Source organism: Dipodomys merriami, unplaced genomic scaffold, assembly GCF_024711535.1.
Source record: "Dipodomys merriami isolate MVZ:Mamm:240054 unplaced genomic scaffold, mDipMer1.0.p SCAF_24, whole genome shotgun sequence".
NCBI lineage: Eukaryota > Metazoa > Chordata > Mammalia > Rodentia > Heteromyidae > Dipodomys > Dipodomys merriami.
Window position 1 is genome coordinate 14,875,266 of NW_027203826.1, and position 19,855 is coordinate 14,895,120.

Consider the following 19,855-nt stretch of genomic DNA (forward strand, 5'->3'; position numbering starts at 1 on the left):
TTGTTAAAATTAATAAGAAAATTTTAAAAGTGTGAGGAACACATACAGTAATAAAATTTACAACAGTTTACCTTTAAAGAGACAATACTGATGTGAGTGAACATGAGAAAAAATGAAAGTGAAATAAATATATGAGCCGAATCTCAAAGCCCCAGTAAGATGAGTAAGGAAGAATGTGATACTGACAGATTCCATGCAATCCTGAATGGCCCAATAGAGAAAATGTATAGCAGCCTATAATGAGGAAAGAATGGTATAGTGGTTACTAAAGCAAAACAGTAAAAATCCGTGAGACCATGACAGAACTCTAAGAATGATGACCATGATGTACTAAGTTAGATGAAGAAAAATAAAGGGGAAACTAAATACAACAAATTACTGCTTGGTATGAGTCATACATCACATATCTCTAGAATTTTACAAGGTAATACTGACTACCTTGTATGGAATGCTGATTATAACTTAAGATAGGATATAGAAAAACAATACAGATTATTTATCAATTTGAAATTTTAAGCAGAGTTAAGAGATCTGTGTTCATTTTTCTTAGAAATACAGTATGTTGTGATAGCCTGGATTTAAACCCCTTATAGTATTTTTAAAACTAGAACATTTTTCTGGGCACGAATCTGTAACCTAGGTACTCAAGAGGCTGAGATTCAGAGGATCACAGTTTGAGGCTAGGATGGGCAGAAAACTCAGCAAGACCCTACTTCCAAAATAAAACTCAAGGATGAAGGCATGGCCCAAATGCTAGAAAACCAGCTAAACTGAGCAAGCAGGTGCAAAGCTCTGAATTCAAATCCCAGTGCCAGAAAATTTATTTCTTATAATTAGAAATCAGCCACTAATTTGTCTTTAAATATTTTTCTATGTTAATTTTTTACTGTATCATACATGTTATTACTAGTGTCCTTTCTACTCAGGACATCATCATGCCCCATCTCTTTAGTATTCCTTGAAAGAGATGTTAGTGACAAAATCACTCATGTATTAGTTAGAAATGTCTTTGTCTCTATTTTTTAATTGTTTTCCTGTGTATCAGATTTGCTGATTGCTTTGACTTTTCAGTGTTACAGGCCGGCTGTTAGTGGGGTAAGAGTGTGCTGTTACTGTAACTTTTATTGCTACTATTATTTGTATGTTTTAGAAGTTTTTTTGTCTGTGATGAATGCTTTTCTTCTCATTGCTTTCAGGATTCTTTTAAGCTCAGCTTTTCCATAATTTAACTATAACACATTAGGATATGGGACTCTGGGTTTATCTACATTAACTCCGTTGAACTTCTTGGATATGCTAATGGTTTTTTATGTTTGGTCAGTCATGCTAATGATTTTTTGTTGATTATTTTTGGTCAGTCACGGGGCTTGAACTTGGGGTCTGGGGGCTGTCCCTCAGCTCTTCAGCTCAAGGAGAGTGCTCTACCACTCGAGCCACAGCACCACTTCCAGTTTTCTGGTGGTTTATTGGAGAAAAGAATCTCACAGACTTTCCTGTCCAGGCTGGCTTTGAACTGTGATCCTCTGATCTCAGCCTCTTTAGAAGTAAGGATTATAGGCATGAGCCACAAGCACCTGACTTGCTAATGATTTTCCAAAGAAAGATTTAAATCATATTATTTGGCTTTAAATATTTTCCCTGCCCATTTCTCTCCTCTCCTGATTCATTTTATGTATGTGGGAACATTTCCCACTTTTTATGAGAATATTATTTTGCTAGTCTTTATTCTCTATTCTTGATTTGAACAGCTATATCTTCAAGTCTGCAGAATGTTTCTGTCACCACAAATTATTTTCCATTTTTATTAATGTCTACTAATTGCACAGAGGTTTTATTGTTATATTCCACGCATGTATCAACATATTTTAATAGAAATCAGGATCCTCCTTCATTACTCTGGCTTATTCCATATGCTCATTTTTAAAGCAATTTAAGCACATCTTATTATTCCATTCTCATATGTGTGTAAAGTAGCTTGGTCATATTAATGATCCTTTTGCTCTCTCCTTTTTGTCCTCCCTTCCTTACTGATTGTCACTCCCAAGTAGGCCCTGTGTTCCTCTCTCATCACTGGTGTTTAGTGTACATTCTGCATACAAGAGAGAACATGCAATATTTGTCTTGCACAGCCTGGCATATTGGGATTCATATGACCTTTTCCTGAAAAAGACATAATTTTACCAGTCTGGTGTAATAATACTGAATTATTTAATATTATAATTTCATATTAACTAATGTTATAGTATTACACACACTCATTTTCTTTATCCATTAATTTGTTGATGCCACCCACACTGATTCCATTGTTTGGCTATTGTGAATAGTGCTGCTATAAACATGTGGGCTCAGGTGTCTGAATTGCACATTGACTTACATTCCTTTGAATACATTCTGAGGAGAAGGACACTAGGGTAGTGATTCCATATTTATTTTGTAGAGGAACCGCTATACTGATTTCCCTTACTGGTTGCACTAATTTATGTTCCCAGAATCAGAGTATGAGGATTCCTTTTTCCTACACCCTCATGAAACTTCTTTTAAAATTGTTAATGACTGCCATTCTGACTGGGTAAGATAGAAGCTCTATTTCATTTTGGTTTAAATTTCCTTCATAGATAAGGATATGAATTTATTGATCTTCATACTTTTTGAGAAATTTGTCTATTCAATTAATTTCCCATTTATTAATTTGGATTTAGTCTTTAGTACTAAATTGGATTTAGTCTGGAAAATCTAGATATTAATCTTTTATCTGATAGGTAATTGGCAAAAACATTCTCCCTATATATTCTCAGCTATATCTTCATTCCAGTAACTGTGAAAAAGCTTTTAAACTGGATTCAATCCATTTTTCAGTTATTGCTATTGTCCAAATAACTGAAATTTTTGCCAGTTATAGAACTTGAACTAGGGGCCTGAGCACTGTCTCTGAGTTCTTCTCAAAGCTATCACTGCAACATTTTGAGCCATAGCACAGTTTTCTGGTTGTTAATTGAAGATGTTTCATGGATTTTCTTTCCTCAGGCTGGCTTTGAACCACGATTCTCAGATCTCAGCTTCCTGAGTAGCTAGGATTACAGGCATGAGCCAACAGTGCCCGGCTTGAAGTCTTAACTCAGAATGGTTTAACCGATGACTATATGTTGCAGTATTTATGTTTGTGATAAGAGTTTTGAAGTTTTGAGCCTTATATTGAGATCTTTGATCCATTTTAATTAATTTTGTACAGGTTAAGATGGAGATCTACTTTCAGTCTTCTGCATGTGTATAGCCAGTTTTCCAGCGACATTTGTTAAAGAAGCTGTGCTCCTTCTCTTTCTATTTTATGGACTCATTTGGTGACAATTGGTCCTAGTGCTTCATTTAAAGTCTGATAGAATTCAGCATAAGTCCATTGAGTTCTAGGCTTTTTGGTTTAGGTGTTGTACATTCTCTTATTTCAATTTTGACAGATCATATACATCTAGAAATTTATTCCTTTCTTTCTAGGCTTTCTAGTTTACTACAATGTAAGTTTTTAAAGTATTTCCTAATGATTCTCTAAATAACATTGACAATTTTGTGATATCCTTTTCTCATCTCTAATTTTCCTAATTTGGGTATTCTTCTTTATTTAGGTTTGGCTAATGTTTATAAACCTTACTTATCTTTCCAAATAAGCAACTCTTTATTCCTTGTATTGTTTTTGTGACCTTATTTCTACAATTTCTGCCCTGATCTTTACTTTTTTTTTTTTTTTTTTTTTTTTTGGCAGTTGTAGGGCTTGAACTCTGGGCCTGGGCGCTGTCCCTTAGCTCTTCAGCTCAAGGCGAGCACTCTACCACTTGAGCTACAGTGCCACTTCCGTTTTTCTAGTGGTTTATTGGAGATAGGAGTTTCACAGTCTCTCCTGCCTGGGCTGGCTTTGAACCACAATCCTCAGATCTCAGCCTCCGGAGTAGCTAGGATTACAGGCGTGAGCCACTGGCACTCGGCTTTTACTATTTCTTTCTGTGTACTAATTTTAGGATTGTCTTCTTGTTTATCTAAGAGCTTGAAGTGATTTGGTTACTTATTTGTGCTAATTCTATTTTTCTTAATGTAAGCATTCATAGTTATAAAGTTTCTTCTGATACAGCCTTCATTGTATCCCAAAGGTCCTAATAATTTATAGTTTTATTCCCATTTGATTCTAGGAATAACTTTATTCCCACTCATTTCTTTGAATACCTACTGGTGCCTATTGTTAAACAATCTATTGCTTTCTTTTGTTTTTTACATTTTGTTTTTATTCCTAGTACTGAACAATTACTTTATGATTTTCATCCTATTAATATTCTCTATTTTGTGAAAGAATATAACCATGTCTTGTTTTATTTCTAGAAAATAATTTCCTTAAATAATCTGAAGAGAATTTTTAGAATAGAAGCTTTAAATTCTTGCTATTTCCAATGTTTGGCCCCTTCACAAAATGCTTCTACTGCCTGTCATTTTCCTACATAGAGATCATGCTTTAATGAATGGTCACATCTCACATTTCTTGTCAAAAACTGAACATTTTAGATAATATAGAATAACATTTCAAACCGCTCATTTCCTCTTTTCCATCATAGCTTGGTTTTATTATTGCTTTACTTGGTAAAGTCTATTTTGAACTCATAGTGTACTCTAACATTCCTACTCACATTTTCCCTAATGTTTTTCTTTAGTATAGGTACTTAATAGTCCATGGTGGCCATTATTGGTTTAAACTATCTAGACTCTTGCCATGAATCATGGTGGAGAGGAAATTTATTAGTATTTTTAATGTATCTGTTGATGAACCAGTAGCTTGGCTTGCAGGAGGGCCACTCTTGGTGGCTCATTACTCTGGATCCTCATGCAAGCCTAGATTACTCTCCTGCCTTCCACAGAGTGAATCCATGGTCACACACACAGGTTCAGGAAAGAGGAGAGCAGATATCAGATGCACGACAGTGGAATGAGTCATGCTCAAATGTCACAGACGTTCACATTTCTTACTCAGTTTTAGCAAACGCCCTGGAACAATTGCTTCCTCAGATCCCATATGCTGGTAGGAAAATTTTCAGAAACCTTAAATAAACTTTTCATGTAATTTTTACATGTGATTCTTTTTCTTTTACTTGAGTGACAGCCTACTAAGGACCCCATATTACTTATGGAACTCAAGAACTAGTTAATACTTCAGATCATTGTTAGAGGAGGTATCTTTTATTTATAAATGTTTGAAAGTCAATAGAGCACATTTGTATTCATAATAATGAAATTTCAAAAGCTATTCTTTGCAGTTCTACTAAAATTATCTTCCATTGCCTTTTGCTTTGTTTTTAAATGTATTTGGTGTTATTGTAAAGATGATGTACAGAGGTGTTATAATTACATATGTCATATAAAGAGTACATTGCATTTGAATAATGTCACCATTCTCTCTCCCAGTTTTTTTCCCCTCCTGTCCCCACCCACAAGTTGTCCAGTTCATTTTCAACAGTGTTTGGTAAGTGCCACTGCTACATTTGTTCACCCTTGTCCCACCATTTCTCTGCCCCCCTTGTACTCCCCAAAACAGTGGAAAACAAAACAAAAACAGCAACAAAGAAATAATAACCTCTTGTCTCCATTTCCTGGAGTTCATTTTGATAAATATTATTTTATATATCTGATGCACACAGCTATTGTTTCTTTGTGTGTTCTTCTCCCACAAATATCCACCTTTGGTCTCACTCTTTGTGAATGCCTAGACACTTGGATAATTTCTCATGTCCCAGTGTATTATTGTTTTTCTTTTACCATCCAGTGTATTTGTTTACTTATAGATTTATAGATACATTCTAGTTATCACAAATGAGGGAAAGCATGTAACCTATGTTTCTTTGGGTCTGGCATACTTCACTTAATTTAGATAAATTTTAAACTTGTTTTCTGAAATATTAAGAGACAGCCAGTCGTTGGTGGCTCATGTCTATAATCCTAGCTATACTCAGGTGGTTGAAATCTGAGGATCGTGGTTCAAAACCAGCCTGAGCAGGAAAAGTCCATGAGACTCTTATCTCCAATTAACCACCAGAAAACTAGAAGTGGAGCTGTGGCTCAAATGGTAGAGTGCTAGCCTTGACCTAAATAAGCTCAGGGACCGCACCCAGGCCCCAAGTTCAAGTCCCATGACCAACAAATAATAAAAATAATGAGACATTTTTCAGCTTTGGTCACATGGAGATAGGATGTGCATGACTAGACAACCGTCCCCTCACCTCCAGGTAAAAGGCAGAAGTTACTATAATCATAATGATGTTGAGTCAAACAAGGAATCAAATCCTCCCAGCTTATTCCTGGGTTATCTAAAGTCTTCCTGCTGTCCGAGGTAAACAAACACACATACTGTTTTTAGTAACATGAAACAAAAATAACCTTTTAAGTCTAACTTATCAATCCTTACATTTACTTCTAAGATGAAATTCCCAAGGACAGAAGGATGGGAAGAAAATACATTCAGTTATGGGAAGAATGAATATGAATCAGCAACAATCAATCACAGTCCTTAAAAGTCTAAGACAGGAGTACATAGGAGAAGCTTGATACAGTGCTGATTGATTTACTGAGGTTTAAAATAAGCTTCAAGGAAAGCTTCAGTCATAGTTTTAGTCTCAAAAGCAATGCTATAATCTTTTCTGCTTCTCTAAACAAGTAGATTCTTTGAGGCTCACGATGTTATATCTCTTCCACATGGCCTCCTCCCACTCCAGCACACTTGCTTCAACTCCTAACCACCCACAGTACTTGCCTTCTGAAGTATACAGTGTAGAATCTGTATAGAAGTCCAAGTACATTCACTTGAATGACATAATGACTGTTTCCCTTTGGCTTCGATGAATTAGTACTGCAGGGAACTCTATGACCTCTCTGGTATATTTAGCTTATTTTCTCTGATGCACTCTGCACTCTCCTCTCTTCCTCCCCCACCCCCCATTTCTCTCTTTCTCTCACAGACAGCCACTTCCTCAGGCTTTCTAGAATGGCTGTTGTGCTCAAACCTGGTGGTGTTAAGTAAACACTCTCGAATAATCTCTTCCAAGAGCATGGTACTGATAATATATTCTATATTTTTTCTTCCACTCTTGTGAATCAGGACAAACAGAAGATATACAATCAAAATATCCATTAGGATTTCCATTAAAATCCAATACTCATTCTTCTCTGTCTGGTCCCCAATTGTGTTAATACCATTATAGTACATAATTTATGTGCCAAAACAGTTATGTTCAGAATTAGGATTAAATTTTACACAATTATAATGTATGATTTCCTAAATATAATTCTGTGAATGCAAAATCTAACAAGGTCAACTGAAACAAAATAAAAAATAGAGATTATTATGGTAATATTCTATTTGAATTTATTGTGTATGAGCCACAGACAGCTAAAGAAATGATCTTTAAAAAATAATAAATCTGCTGGGTGCCAGTGGCTCACTGCTGTAATCCTAGCTACTCAGGATGCTGAATATCTGAGGATCTTGTTTTACAGCAGCCCAGGTAAAAAAGTTTATGAGACTTGTATATCCAATTAATTACCAAAAAAAGCCAGAAGTGGAGGTATGGCTCAAATGGTAGACACTAGTCTAAACAACAAACACAAAAAAATCTCAAAGACAATGCCTTATCCCTGAGTTCAAGCGCAGGACCAGCACAATATTAATAACAATCTTTCAGTATTTAAAACAAACCCATATTCAATAACCTACATTTGTCTAATGATACCTCTGCCATTCTGATTTGAGTTTCTATGTAAACACATTTCTAAGACAGAGTTCAAATACTTTCTAGTGAAAGTAGATGTTGAAAGCTTCAAAGTACCAAATATTATTATGGATCCTCAAAGCAAACCTAAGTTCTATTTTATTTTTTGCTTCAGACATTATTTTAAGTCTTCAGTACAAAAAAAAAATCTACATCAAATAAAAGATACTGTTGCCAATTATAATTCAAGAGGTCATTCTTAGTACAAAAAACTAAATCTAGGCTTCTATTGCTCAGATTACCATTTCACTATCAGTGTTACAGCATTGAAATCAGTGAACTTTTTAAAATGTGTGCAATAAAATACAAAACAAAATCTGAGAAGTAGCCATTTTATGAGCTTTTTTGGTTCGTGTTTGTTTGGTAGTAATGAGATGTTTGAACCCTAGGCCTGTCACTTGCTTGGAAAGCCCTGTCAGCACCAAATTATGCCTGTGGCATTAATTTTGCTTCTATTTTATATGATAATGCTTCTCTCTCTGTCTAGTCCTGTGTCAGATCACAATCTATCTACATCAGGCCTCCCATTTTAGCTGAGATAATAGATGCACACCCAGCTCACCACTGAGTTGTTTGTTGTTGTTGTTGTTGTTGTTTACAACTTTTCTTACTATGAATGGCCTCTAGGCATGATCCTCCAATCCCAGTCTCTTAACTGATGTAGATTGTAAGCATGAGCCATACATTGCTGGCTAGGAAGATGCATTTTAATGGCAATTACTCCATTTGGTAAGAATGTTTAAAGGAGTCACATCATACACTCCTGTGTAATAGCAGATGACAGATGAATGATTCTTCTATTAACACTATTAGAAGATTTTACAATATTAAAAAAGAATTTTCAGGGATTCGATCATCAAATACAATGGAAAGATATAATCAGAGAACTGTGTTTAGTTCCTTAACATTTACATCTATATCAAATATGCATTCTAAGGCATCACTTTCTTTCTTTCCCTTTTATTAAGGTGCCAAGTTGGGTATCTATTTTTCAAATTATATTTCCAAAAGCAGAAGTACAATACTTACTTAACTTCCAAATAGTTTTCTAGAGTGGGTACCAGGAACTCAAGCCTGTCATCCTACTCAGGAGGAGTAGATCTAAGGATCACAGTTGAATCCAACTAGCAGGAAATTTCATGAGACTCTTATCTCGAATAAACTAGTGGTAGATTGATAGCCTTGAGCAAAAGAAGTTCAAGGACAACACCCAGGCCCTAAGTTCAAGACCCAGGAAAAACGCACATGTAAACACACACACACACACACACACACACACACACACACACACACAGAGCGTTTACACACCGTTTTCCTTCCCATCTCTGGGAAGTGTATTTTACTATGTTAGAAAAATCAAGTCATGCAATTCATTGAATTGAATGTCTCCATAAAGGCTAGTTGTACATTTTTAATTATGCAGATTTGGCTTATCCACTCATTAATTCTGTGGGTAAACTGACAGTGTGTTAGCATGTTCCTTACAGACCATATCAGCACATTATTTACCTGGGACCTATTTTACAGAGATGATTCTACTGGGGTAATAGGGAATAAAAAAATATCATCACTTGACATTTGGTGAAGTTGAACCATAGTGGCTGTCTGCCTCCATTCACTAGTATATGCTTCAAGCAAATAATTCTAATGCTTCTACTGCAGGCAATTGCTGTTACTGAAGCAATTCAAAATTAAATTCTCACCTTTTCCTGATCATACTTTACAGCTAAACATATGTGAATCTATTTTCTCATGAAAATATTGAGATGACTTAGAATCATTGTCAAATTAATAATCACTGTTCACCATAGTACTGAAGAAGACAGTGAATTTAAGGCTTTCTGGCTCTAGAACATTCCTAAAAATGGGCATGTGTGAATGTGTGTTGATGGATAGGGACTATAAATTCACCTTTGCTATTTTCCTTTTCTTCCTTAAGAGATAGGGTTGTTGTTTTAAGTTACCAGATATATAAATAATCCCATTGTACAAGAGTTATACTCATTTGATTATGAACAATGATGCCCAACTCTGGTCTGATAAACTATCCCATATCTTCTTAGCTGATTTCTGTGTTCATATTTCAGAATAAAGAAAAATAAATAAAACCATTACAAAATAAACAATGTATGTCATGAGAAAAATGTAAAGTGTGTTTGCTATGGTTCCTTGGAGGAATGTAGATTTAGAAGTACAAGACAGTCATCATTACTACTGGCCAGAACCTCTAGAGAGAAATCATCTTCATCCTTATGCCAAAGGGCAGTGATCATCTTGGTGAAATGCATACTACCTCACTGACACTATCTTAGCTGTGACAACAGAAACAAGACAGGCATCTTGGTGAATACCAGGACATCCAACCACCATTATGTTTGCAATAAGACAGATCACATAAAAATGACTTGGCTATTTTTAAATATTTAAAAAATAGTCAACTTCTACTTTCCATTATATATATATAATATATATATATATATATAGTCAACTTCTACTTTCCATTATATATATATATATATATATATTGAATTGCTTGAAATACCCTCATAAACATATGCTACATCATCATCAAAAACTATCTGGTTTCCTAGAAATGAATCATAAGGTACCTAAACCTCTTCACGTACAGTCAATATACACTTCCCATAAAAGGGAAACTATTTGCATATATCCTGAAAGTATACTTTCCTTCAACAAATGTCCTAAATGTCTCAAGGAAATGAGATGGGGAGATTTTTCTTCCAAATATGATGAACTTAAATAAAATTAGATTTCTTCAGTGATATAACACTTCACAGCAGACTTTTCTCTGACATTCGGGGGGGGCGGGGGGGGGGGGGAGAGATGCTTTTATCTCTCCAAAAATACACTTGAAATACAGAACTCAGTACCAAGACTAAGGGCAAGCTGTTGTTAGACATGCTTATCAAAAGCTATGATGGATGTGTTTTTCATGAATGTTATTTGAAGCTGGAGGGCTAACAAAAGCAGCAGCAGCAAGGGCAACTTTCCATATGGGTCGTTTCTCACCTACAGTTTATGAAACAGCTAAATGACGGAATGACTCCATGGATATGCAGGGCTGATACACAAGACAGATACTCTGTTTAAACACAACGATTTCATCTCATGCAAACTAGTTTAGGTTGAAGTTGTCATAAGACATCATTCACACTTCAGTCAGCTAAAAACTGAACAGAACATAATGTCAAATACAATAGGAAGTCTTACAGTCTGAGGCAACATCTGGAGTATCTCCCTGCTCCGAATCCCCTGAGCAAAAGAATGGTAGGAGAGGTAGAACTATCTGGTTTGTTTATTCTGTCTGTCTGGTCCCTAGACTGGAAACTGTCCATGTCACATGTGCTCATGGTCAAGTGATCGTCCTGGCTACCTGACTCTCTTCTGCACTGTCTAATCAGACCCCTTCATGGGACAGCTTCCTCATCTCTGATGTGCTCCATAAAGAGAGAGAACAACAGTCAGCCATAGAGCACTATATGCAAATCAACCATGAAACAGATTTCCTAAATACATATCTAAATTTATGCTTTATTATAACTGTGTCACCTTGGACTTACTATTATGACATAAAACGGCTGTGGCTTTGTATCGCTCTTGGGTATAATCACACATATTTGTGAAGTCCCCTTCCTTCAGTCATCTTAACAAATACTTAAGTGACTATTATGTGCAAGTAATGTCTTATTTGATATAGTCACTCCCCGAAGGTCATCAGCCTCTACATGTAATGTAAGAAATAGCTCTGGACAATTCAAACCATCATGTTTTGCTTTATATCTTTCTGAGATCAATAAAATGTCTGGAGTGAGCCATCTACTCAGTCACTTTTCAATTAGAGGGGTCTGGCTGTCCCATTCAGATCTATTCCTCTCTGGCTGGCCTTGGCAGTATACAACTGATAGGTGGTATCTGTCTGTACTAAGTAGGTATCAGTGGAAACAACTCTAGCCTATGTGCCTAGTTACAACTTCCAGGTCAGTGACAAAAAGTCAAGGAATCACCTCAACACTCATTTAGAGCGAACAGCCCAAGACTTTGGAGAAATAACCCTTATTTCTATCGCCCTCTCTCCCAAGAGTTAGCTGTTTGTCATGTCCTTACCTCCATTGTACTTCCAACTACCCTGCAAAAGGTAAGAAGTAGAGACTCTTCCCATCCAACAGAGTGAAGGATAGGCAAGAATAACAATTCCTAGTTTAGACTTCACTACCGTGTTGTTTTACTTCATCTTCCTGAATGATATCCTTGACAAATTTACAATATCATTTCATGGTCAAATCCAGCAGAAGTTACCAAGGGTTGGAGTTTACACTTTTTTTTTTATTTCTGACCAGTTTTCCCCCCATGTTTCCATCTATATGGATACTAAGATGGATTTAAACTGAGCAAAAAAAAAAATATGCCTGGAAAAGAAATTCTGGAAAACAATGGCTGAGATTTTGGAAGTGATATACAAATGAGATTATAAATAAGAGTCCACACTTTATCACTTGATACAGTTGATCGTCTGTTGTTTCCTTTGGACTAGTTTTATTTAGGAACATGTTATAGATTCTAATCTTTGCTATCTGGGCAATGTCGACAGGAAGTATCCCCAACATTAATACTTTTTGTCTAATGAAAGTTCACACTTGTGCCAGAATTCCCATCCACATTCAGAGAATACAGAATACTCACTTGTTTAGCCTTCGTCTTTGAAATTGTATCAGAAATAGGTTTCTTTCTCTCCTTTACAGCAGTTTTTGAAAATAATTCTTCAAATTCATGACAATCTATAGATGGCTCTTCAATTTTTTCCCAAATGAGTGAAGGACTGGAGTCTCTAAAATAAAAAAAAGAACACTGAAAGAGACATCAAACAGAACTGTAGAATGGCCTAGTTTATATAGAACTGTGAACATGATGAACAGGAAAGGAAAGGAAAGAGAATGAAGGGAGGGAGGAGGAAGAGAAAAGAAGGGGAAGGACTCCAAATGGGAGAAAGAAGGGGGAGAGAGGTAAGGGAGAAAACACTTTATCCACTTGACAAGGAAGTTAAAACACCATCCACATAGACTAAAATCTTTGCTTGGGAATGATTTGTAGGGATTCTCAGTTATCAAGTCTTTGTATAAAAACATAAAGGGAAAACTTCTTCTGGAATGGATTATGAAGGACTATGTGCTACCGCACAATCTGAACTTGACTAATTAGCCGGGTAGATTATTCCTGGACTTAACATATATGCATCTTCCAAAAGTACCCTTTCCTCAGCTCATAATTAGGTGGAACCTCAATAAATGTAGATTCTTGTAGTACCGCCAAAAAGAGCAAATAACTTTTCCCTTTTTTTTTTTCTTCAGGTACTAAAATTGAAGTAAGGGGCTGCACCTCCTAATCCTTCGTATGCATTTTAGTCTGTTTCTGAGTCAAAGTCTTCTACTTTTGTCTAGGCTGGCCTTAGAGCACAATCCTTCTATATCCACCAATTGAGTCTCTGGATTCAGAAGCCAAAAAATGGTAGGACTGGGATATGGCTCATGGTAGGGAGAAAAGACTTCTATAAACAGGACAAAATCAAGAATAAAGGCTGAGCCTTTTAAAGGATGGGAATGCCAGCCTCGGGTATCAGTTTGCCTGTGGATTTGATTTATATAAGTAAGCTTTTCGCCAGAAATAGACATTTAAATAGCGAAAGCCAAGAGTAGATTCTCCCATGGAAAATAATCACTCGGCAATTGGCTCTACCTATCTGCCCTCACTCACCTTGTAGACAAACACTGTTTTGATTTAGGTGTGAGTAACATTTAAATCCAGCCACAAAGAGACATAGAATGTCCATTAAGAAAAACAGACCCCTCTATCCTTAAAGATGTATTCATATACAGGTGGATTGATGCACATCCCATACACTGATCCATACATAGATGTTGTTCTGTTTTGCTTATTTGATACCATTGGAGAAAAACCTGTGATTTTAAATAACACACTGTTTCATTAACTTACATAAAAATCCACAGGTAGGTTTTATGGCTCGTTTATAAAATACATTCCCCCAATTTTTAGTTACAATGAAAAGATGTGAAAAGATGAGCTAGTTTTTATGTTACCTTTTACTGTGGAGTTGAATCCTTGTCCAATAAAGAGGCTTCATTGGCCGACAAGGCTCTATTGGCTGCTTCCTACTCCCTCTGTCCTGACTCATCCCAAATCCAAACAAGCCAGTGGGCAGAGGAGGAAGAAGAAATCCACACACTTGTGGTGCTGATAAAGTGCTACTCCCAACTTGTGGGGAGAGTGTAGGTCCTGATCCAGGGAGCAGAGGAGGGGGTGGGGGTGGGGGGATTCCCGACGCAGGGGGAGGGGGAGCAGGTGGAACCCCCATACCTGGCAAAGGAGGAGGTGGAGGAACTGCAGCTCCAGGGAGAGCAGGGGGTGGGGGTATTCCCACTCCAGGGAGAGGGGGAGGGGGAGGTACTCCCACTCCAGGGAGAGGAGGGGGTGGGGGTATTCCCACTCCAGGGAGAGGGGGAGGGGGAGGTACTCCCACTCCAGGGAGAGGAGGGGGAGGGGGTATTCCCACTCCAGGCAGGGGAGGAGGAGGAGGAGGAGGAGGGGGTATCCCCATGCCAGGGAGAGGGGGAGGCGGAGGTACTTCCATTCCCAGGAGAGGGGGAGGTGGGGGTATTCCCATGCCAGGAAGAGGAGGAGCAGGGGGTATCCCCACTCCAGGGAGAGGGGGAGGGGGAGGTATTCCCACTCCAGGGAGAGGGGGAGCAGGGGGTATTCCCACTCCAGGGAGAGGGGGAGGCGGAGGTACTTCCATTCCAGGAAGAGGAGGAGGAGGGGGTATTCCTACTCCAGGGAGAGGAGGGGGAGGTGGTATTTCCACTCCAGGGAGGGGTGGGGGTGGGGGTATACACGTTCCTGGGAGAGGAGGAGGATGAGGTATTCCCATTCCCGGGAGAGGAGGAGGAGTGGGTGGCAGCATTTGAGTACCAGGCAGAGGGGGGGCCTGGGGGATTGCTGTACTGGGCAGAACAGGCACTGTCCCATCTGAGATGGAGGGAGGAGCAGACATAGCCATGTTCAAGCCAGGCATGGAACTAGAGGACTCCATGGAAGGCAGAGGCGGTGGAGGTGGAACAGTACATCTATTTTCCAAGGAAGAAGAAACAGAGTGATCATGGCTGGTTCCACCTTCAGTGTGAAGAGAAGGGTGGGACAGCAGTGACCCAGGCTGACCCTGACCATTTGTCCCTTGAGGAGATGTTGGTGGTAGAAGCTGTGATACAGTTGGTGTGGACTGATGGGAGTCAAACTGTACTGATATCCGTCTTGGAGACACAAGCAAAGAAATCTCTGAGCAGAATTTTGTTTGAGGTCCAGCAGGTAAATCTCCAGTCCCGGGTGGGCATGGAAGACCGTGCAGTGCATTCCCTGGTGGCAAAGGCAATCCCCCACCTTCTTCTGTTGGAGACGTCTGTATTGATTTTGCCTCTAAAACTCTCCGCTGCTGCAAATCCTTCCCTTCTATTCTGAGAGCTTCCAGACAGACAAGATCTGAAGGAGTGACTCCATTCTCAACCCTCTGATGGCAGCTGGCCACCTCCATATCTGGTACAGGGTACTGCTTCTCCAGTTCAGCTATCTTGGTCCTCAGATCTTCAATGGTGCGTTCCAGCTGCTGAATGACAGTTGCCTGTCCTTCCGACTTTGTGTCAAAAACTTCCTGAAGGACAACAGGAACAGACATGGTTAAACATATCATTTGAAATATCTATATTTATATCTATATATATGCATGTGTGCACACGTCTATATATCCATATCTATGCAAATATATACATAGATATAGATATATAATTAAGCAAGATTCATTTCCTGGTTTCAAGCTCCTTGCACAGTAAGACCCTATAAGAATATCTATGTGGTCTCTATTCCATGTTTGAAGTTAAAAGTGGTTCACACCTGTTACCATAGCATCCAAAGGTCCTGGCCAGGCTCTTCTTCAAACAGTATCAATGAGGACAAGTAGACAACTGAAACTAGCAGAGACAATTCTGATTCTTTTCTAAAATAGACTTCTGTCTTTCCTTATGAGGGCATTCCCTAATGACCTCATAATTTTGAGTTTGAAAGGTAAGTCCTTTCTTTGAAAAGGAAAATATCTGAGTCTCTAGTAAGAATGTGAGCAATGTGTTTGACCTCACAGGAACATGAACATATACAAATTATGCCATGGACACCATGATTACTGCAGTGATGGTATTTCACCCAAGGTATTTTGAAATGATGACTCATAGTCTTCATAAATTTATAAAGATAGGTTCTAACAGTCAAAATAATAAGAGGTACATAGGGCTGGGAAGGTGGCTCAGTGGTAGAGTGCTTGCCTTGCATGCCTAAGGCCCTGGGTTCGATTCCTCAGCACCACATAAGCAAAAAGAAAAAAAGCCGGAAGTGGCACTGTGTCTCAAGTGGTAGAGCACTAGCCTTGAGGGACAGCGCCCAGGCCCAGAGTACAGGCCCCACAACTGGACCCAAAAAAAAAAAAAAAAAAAATAAGAGGTACATATTTTTATGTAAGCATATACACAGACATACACACCTAGACACATGTGGCAAAAGCACACAAAATCTCTTAAACCACTATTTTTTCCATCAACATCTACTTAAAAGACTAAAAGTATTACAGTGCACAAATTGGAAAATTGTGTGAAATATCTCTAAATAGTCCATGGTAAAGGAAAGATTATTATGAACACATTTTACTCCCTGCTTAGCCACTATGCTTAATTTCATTCATTAAGTAGTCATCAAAAGACAAAACAATAGTAGCTAGTTGCTAGTGCAACTATCCGGTGTTTCTTTCTTATCTTGGACTAGTTAAATGTATAGATCATCTTATCTTTCTCAGCATATATTAAAAAGTGATTTTGAATTATTATTTGCTTAAAAGAAAAAGAACAGAATGTAATCCATGCTTCTGCCCAGGTGCATGAGGCGTAGGAGCTTACTCCCATCTTCCCAAGGTGAAGATCTGAAGGGGATTAGACATGTAATCCTCAAGTAGGGTGTCACTTTCAGGAAATAGGTATGAGGCCTGAATCCTAACCCAGACCCACACCTGGACCTATTGTCTGTCTTAATTCCCAGTATGGGATCCAGGAACCAGTGGTCTTTCCAGCAGCCCACTTACTGCCAAATTTCCCCAGGACATCCTGTAATGAATTACTGGACTTGGGAGACCCCACCTAGACATGGGACCTTTAGGTAGATAACTGCTTAATGTGGGTTCCAACTGATCTTCTTGGAAGGTACGACCACTTTAAATGCAGTCAAGAAATAAATGCTGTATCTTAACAACATTAACAAGAGTGAGGGAAGGATTAGGGGACTTAAAAGGGGTGGCACTGATCAAGATCTATTGTATTCATAAACTTTTGTTAAATGGCAAACCTTTTGTATCACTTCTTAAAGATAAATTTTAAAAATAGAAATAGATAAAAAGAGGAGACTGGCGGCCTCAGGCCAGTGACCTCAGAGAGTCACAAATTATAAATCCAGACCCAACCTGCATGCCAGGTCCTGACTGAAGTCCAGTTCTCCCCTTGTCCTCCAAGCTCAAGGCTTCCTGGAGCAGCATGGCTGAGCTCAGGCCTCAGGGCGAAGGTGCTGATTGGTCAGCAGGACCACAGGGCGGGGCCGAATCTTAAAATTCCAGCAACTAAGCAAACCAAACAAAAGGGAAGCCCTCTTGGCTTGGAAACCCTAAGAGATGATGACTTGAAGCATCATATGGGTTTGTTAAACAATCCTCTAATACTCTATTCCCAGGACCATTGTTCTTCACCATCCTCCCTCCTGGAACCATTGACATATGGTGAGAATAACCCAACATCAATGGGAGAGGCAGGAAGAAGCTGGAATCACTAGGGTCTAGCTCAGCTCTCTCTCCATCCACCTTGACCAGTTCCGGACAACCAAAACTTGTCTGCGCATCTCGAGACCAACCAGAGACTGACTGTGGAACTTCTGGAGCTTGCTATTTTGAATTATTTAACTAGCCTTTCTTGAGTTATCCTGGCACAAAACAAAGGTTCTTATCTTCTAATGATTATTAAAGAAGAATGTTAACTGAGCAATTGAATGCAGAAAGCAGATTTTTTTGGAAGAGTTTTCCAAAACCCAATTTTTAAATGTTACAACCCAGAGGGCCATTCGGTGTTCATCATAGATTTGAGTAAAAAGAGTACAAAAACTCAGAGACAATTAGGAAACTAAATTCCACAAGGAAGAAAATGTTTATAAGTCACAATGGCCTCACTCAGGAGCAAGTGTTAAATTGCTTTTTTTATATATTAATAATTTTTCACTGTGAAAATACCATACAGAGGGGAAACAATTGCATGAGCAAGGTAATGAGTACATTTCTTATCAAGTATTGTTGCCTCCTCCTTTGTTTCCCCTTACCATCCCCACCCCCAAGTGGTAAAGTTCATTTTTTGACATAACATCTTGTACATATTGTTGCAATGGGTCCACCTGTATCCCTGTTTAAACAATTTGTTTTTTCCCTTCCCCTCCACAAATTATACGAACATCAAATACAGTGAAAACAGGGGTTATACCGTGGGGGAGGGACATACAAAGCAAAAAAAAAAATCTTATAAATATGTTAGAAACAATAGAAAGAAAGAAAAACCATTTGAGTCCTTATCTTGGGGTTCATTTCACCTAACATCAACTTATCTGACCGTTTCTGCTTCTGCGTGGGTTTAGGCTATATTGACGACACACGAAGCCAGTGACAACAGAGGTCATGGCACCAGAAACTGGGAAGATCCCTGGGATATTTATGCTAATTACATAGCCAAGTTGGCTAAAGGTGTAAGAGAAGCCTTCTAGACACAACTAGTACCTGAAAAAGACCTCTGTGGGAATGCCCATGAGCTGACATGAATGCAGCCATCTTGACTCACACCAAAACCCTGCCTCTTAATTATCCTGGTCACAGTTTCTCCTTCTTAGTTTCCCAGTATACTATAAATAGACATAACAGTGTAGTGGTTTATAGAGCTTTATGAGCAGACACTGGTTCCAGGAATGTTCCTGACTGATATTAACATGAGATAAACCAAGTATATTCTGTCTTGGATGAAGTCAATGTTCTGGCAAGTAGATTATACTTGCTTCTGACACAAATTGAGGGGCTTCATTGCTGGTGCTGTCCAGAACCACGCTTTGTGCTTCTGCCAATATGTCACCAATCAATTATATTCTGGAATTCTGGATCTGGCTGCCTCCATCAGTGTCACCATACCTTGGGGCCAATTCCTACTTTGGGACCAGGTTGTTCTAGTTTTTTCAGGTGGATCTCCTCGAGAGATTTTAGCAGTCAGTGACTTTTTAGCTTCTATGCCTTCTATATCTATAATAGTGAGAAGAAAATCCACATTTATAGACTCCCTTGCAGCTAGGTTCAACAAGTTCACCGTCATACATATTCTTGCATCTGGACAATAACGATCTAAAAACTTGAAGTTTTACTGGAACAAGATTACAACGACCATTCTACAATTTGCTGTTGTGACATCATAGGTCTCAATCATAGACCATGATTGAAAAAAAACTGTAAAGATTCTAACATAGAGATTCTTTAAACATTCCATGAAAGAACTGTATTATTTTACCCTTCTGACTGATATAACTACAGGTTTTCTGGTACCTTCAACAAAGGGTGATATACAGAGGTAACAAAATTTTAGAATAAATTGAAGGAAAAAAAAGATTGATTTTCCTAAAAAAGAAAGAAAGAAATTAAAAACCAACTAAAGTACTTTACGTTAGACAAGATTTGGGTTGGGGATGTAGCTCAGTAGTAAAGCATTTACCCAGCATGCATGAAGCCCTGGGTTTAGTCCTAGACTAAGCAACAACAACAGAAGATAAGCAAAAACTAAAACTAAAGCTTTGGGATTGAATCTAAAACTTAAGCTTTGGCATTGAATCTAATTTTAAAAGTGGTCAAATTATTTTAAGCAAAGGATAATTAA

At 38.2% G+C, this 19,855-nt stretch overlaps 1 protein-coding gene across 2 annotated transcripts in view; it reads right to left on the reverse strand.

The window, feature by feature from the left end:
- Fmn2 (formin 2) overlaps positions 1-19,855 on the reverse strand; it is a 171,055-nt gene that overhangs the window by 69,643 nt on the left and 81,557 nt on the right. For both annotated transcript variants that reach the window (XM_070034272.1, XM_070034271.1), the window contains 2 exons: positions 13,907-15,528; positions 12,495-12,639 (listed from right to left, as the gene is read on the reverse strand). In XM_070034272.1, the coding sequence (XP_069890373.1) occupies positions 12,495-12,639; positions 13,907-15,528 (1,767 nt within the window). The remainder of the gene's footprint in view (positions 1-12,494; positions 12,640-13,906; positions 15,529-19,855) is intronic.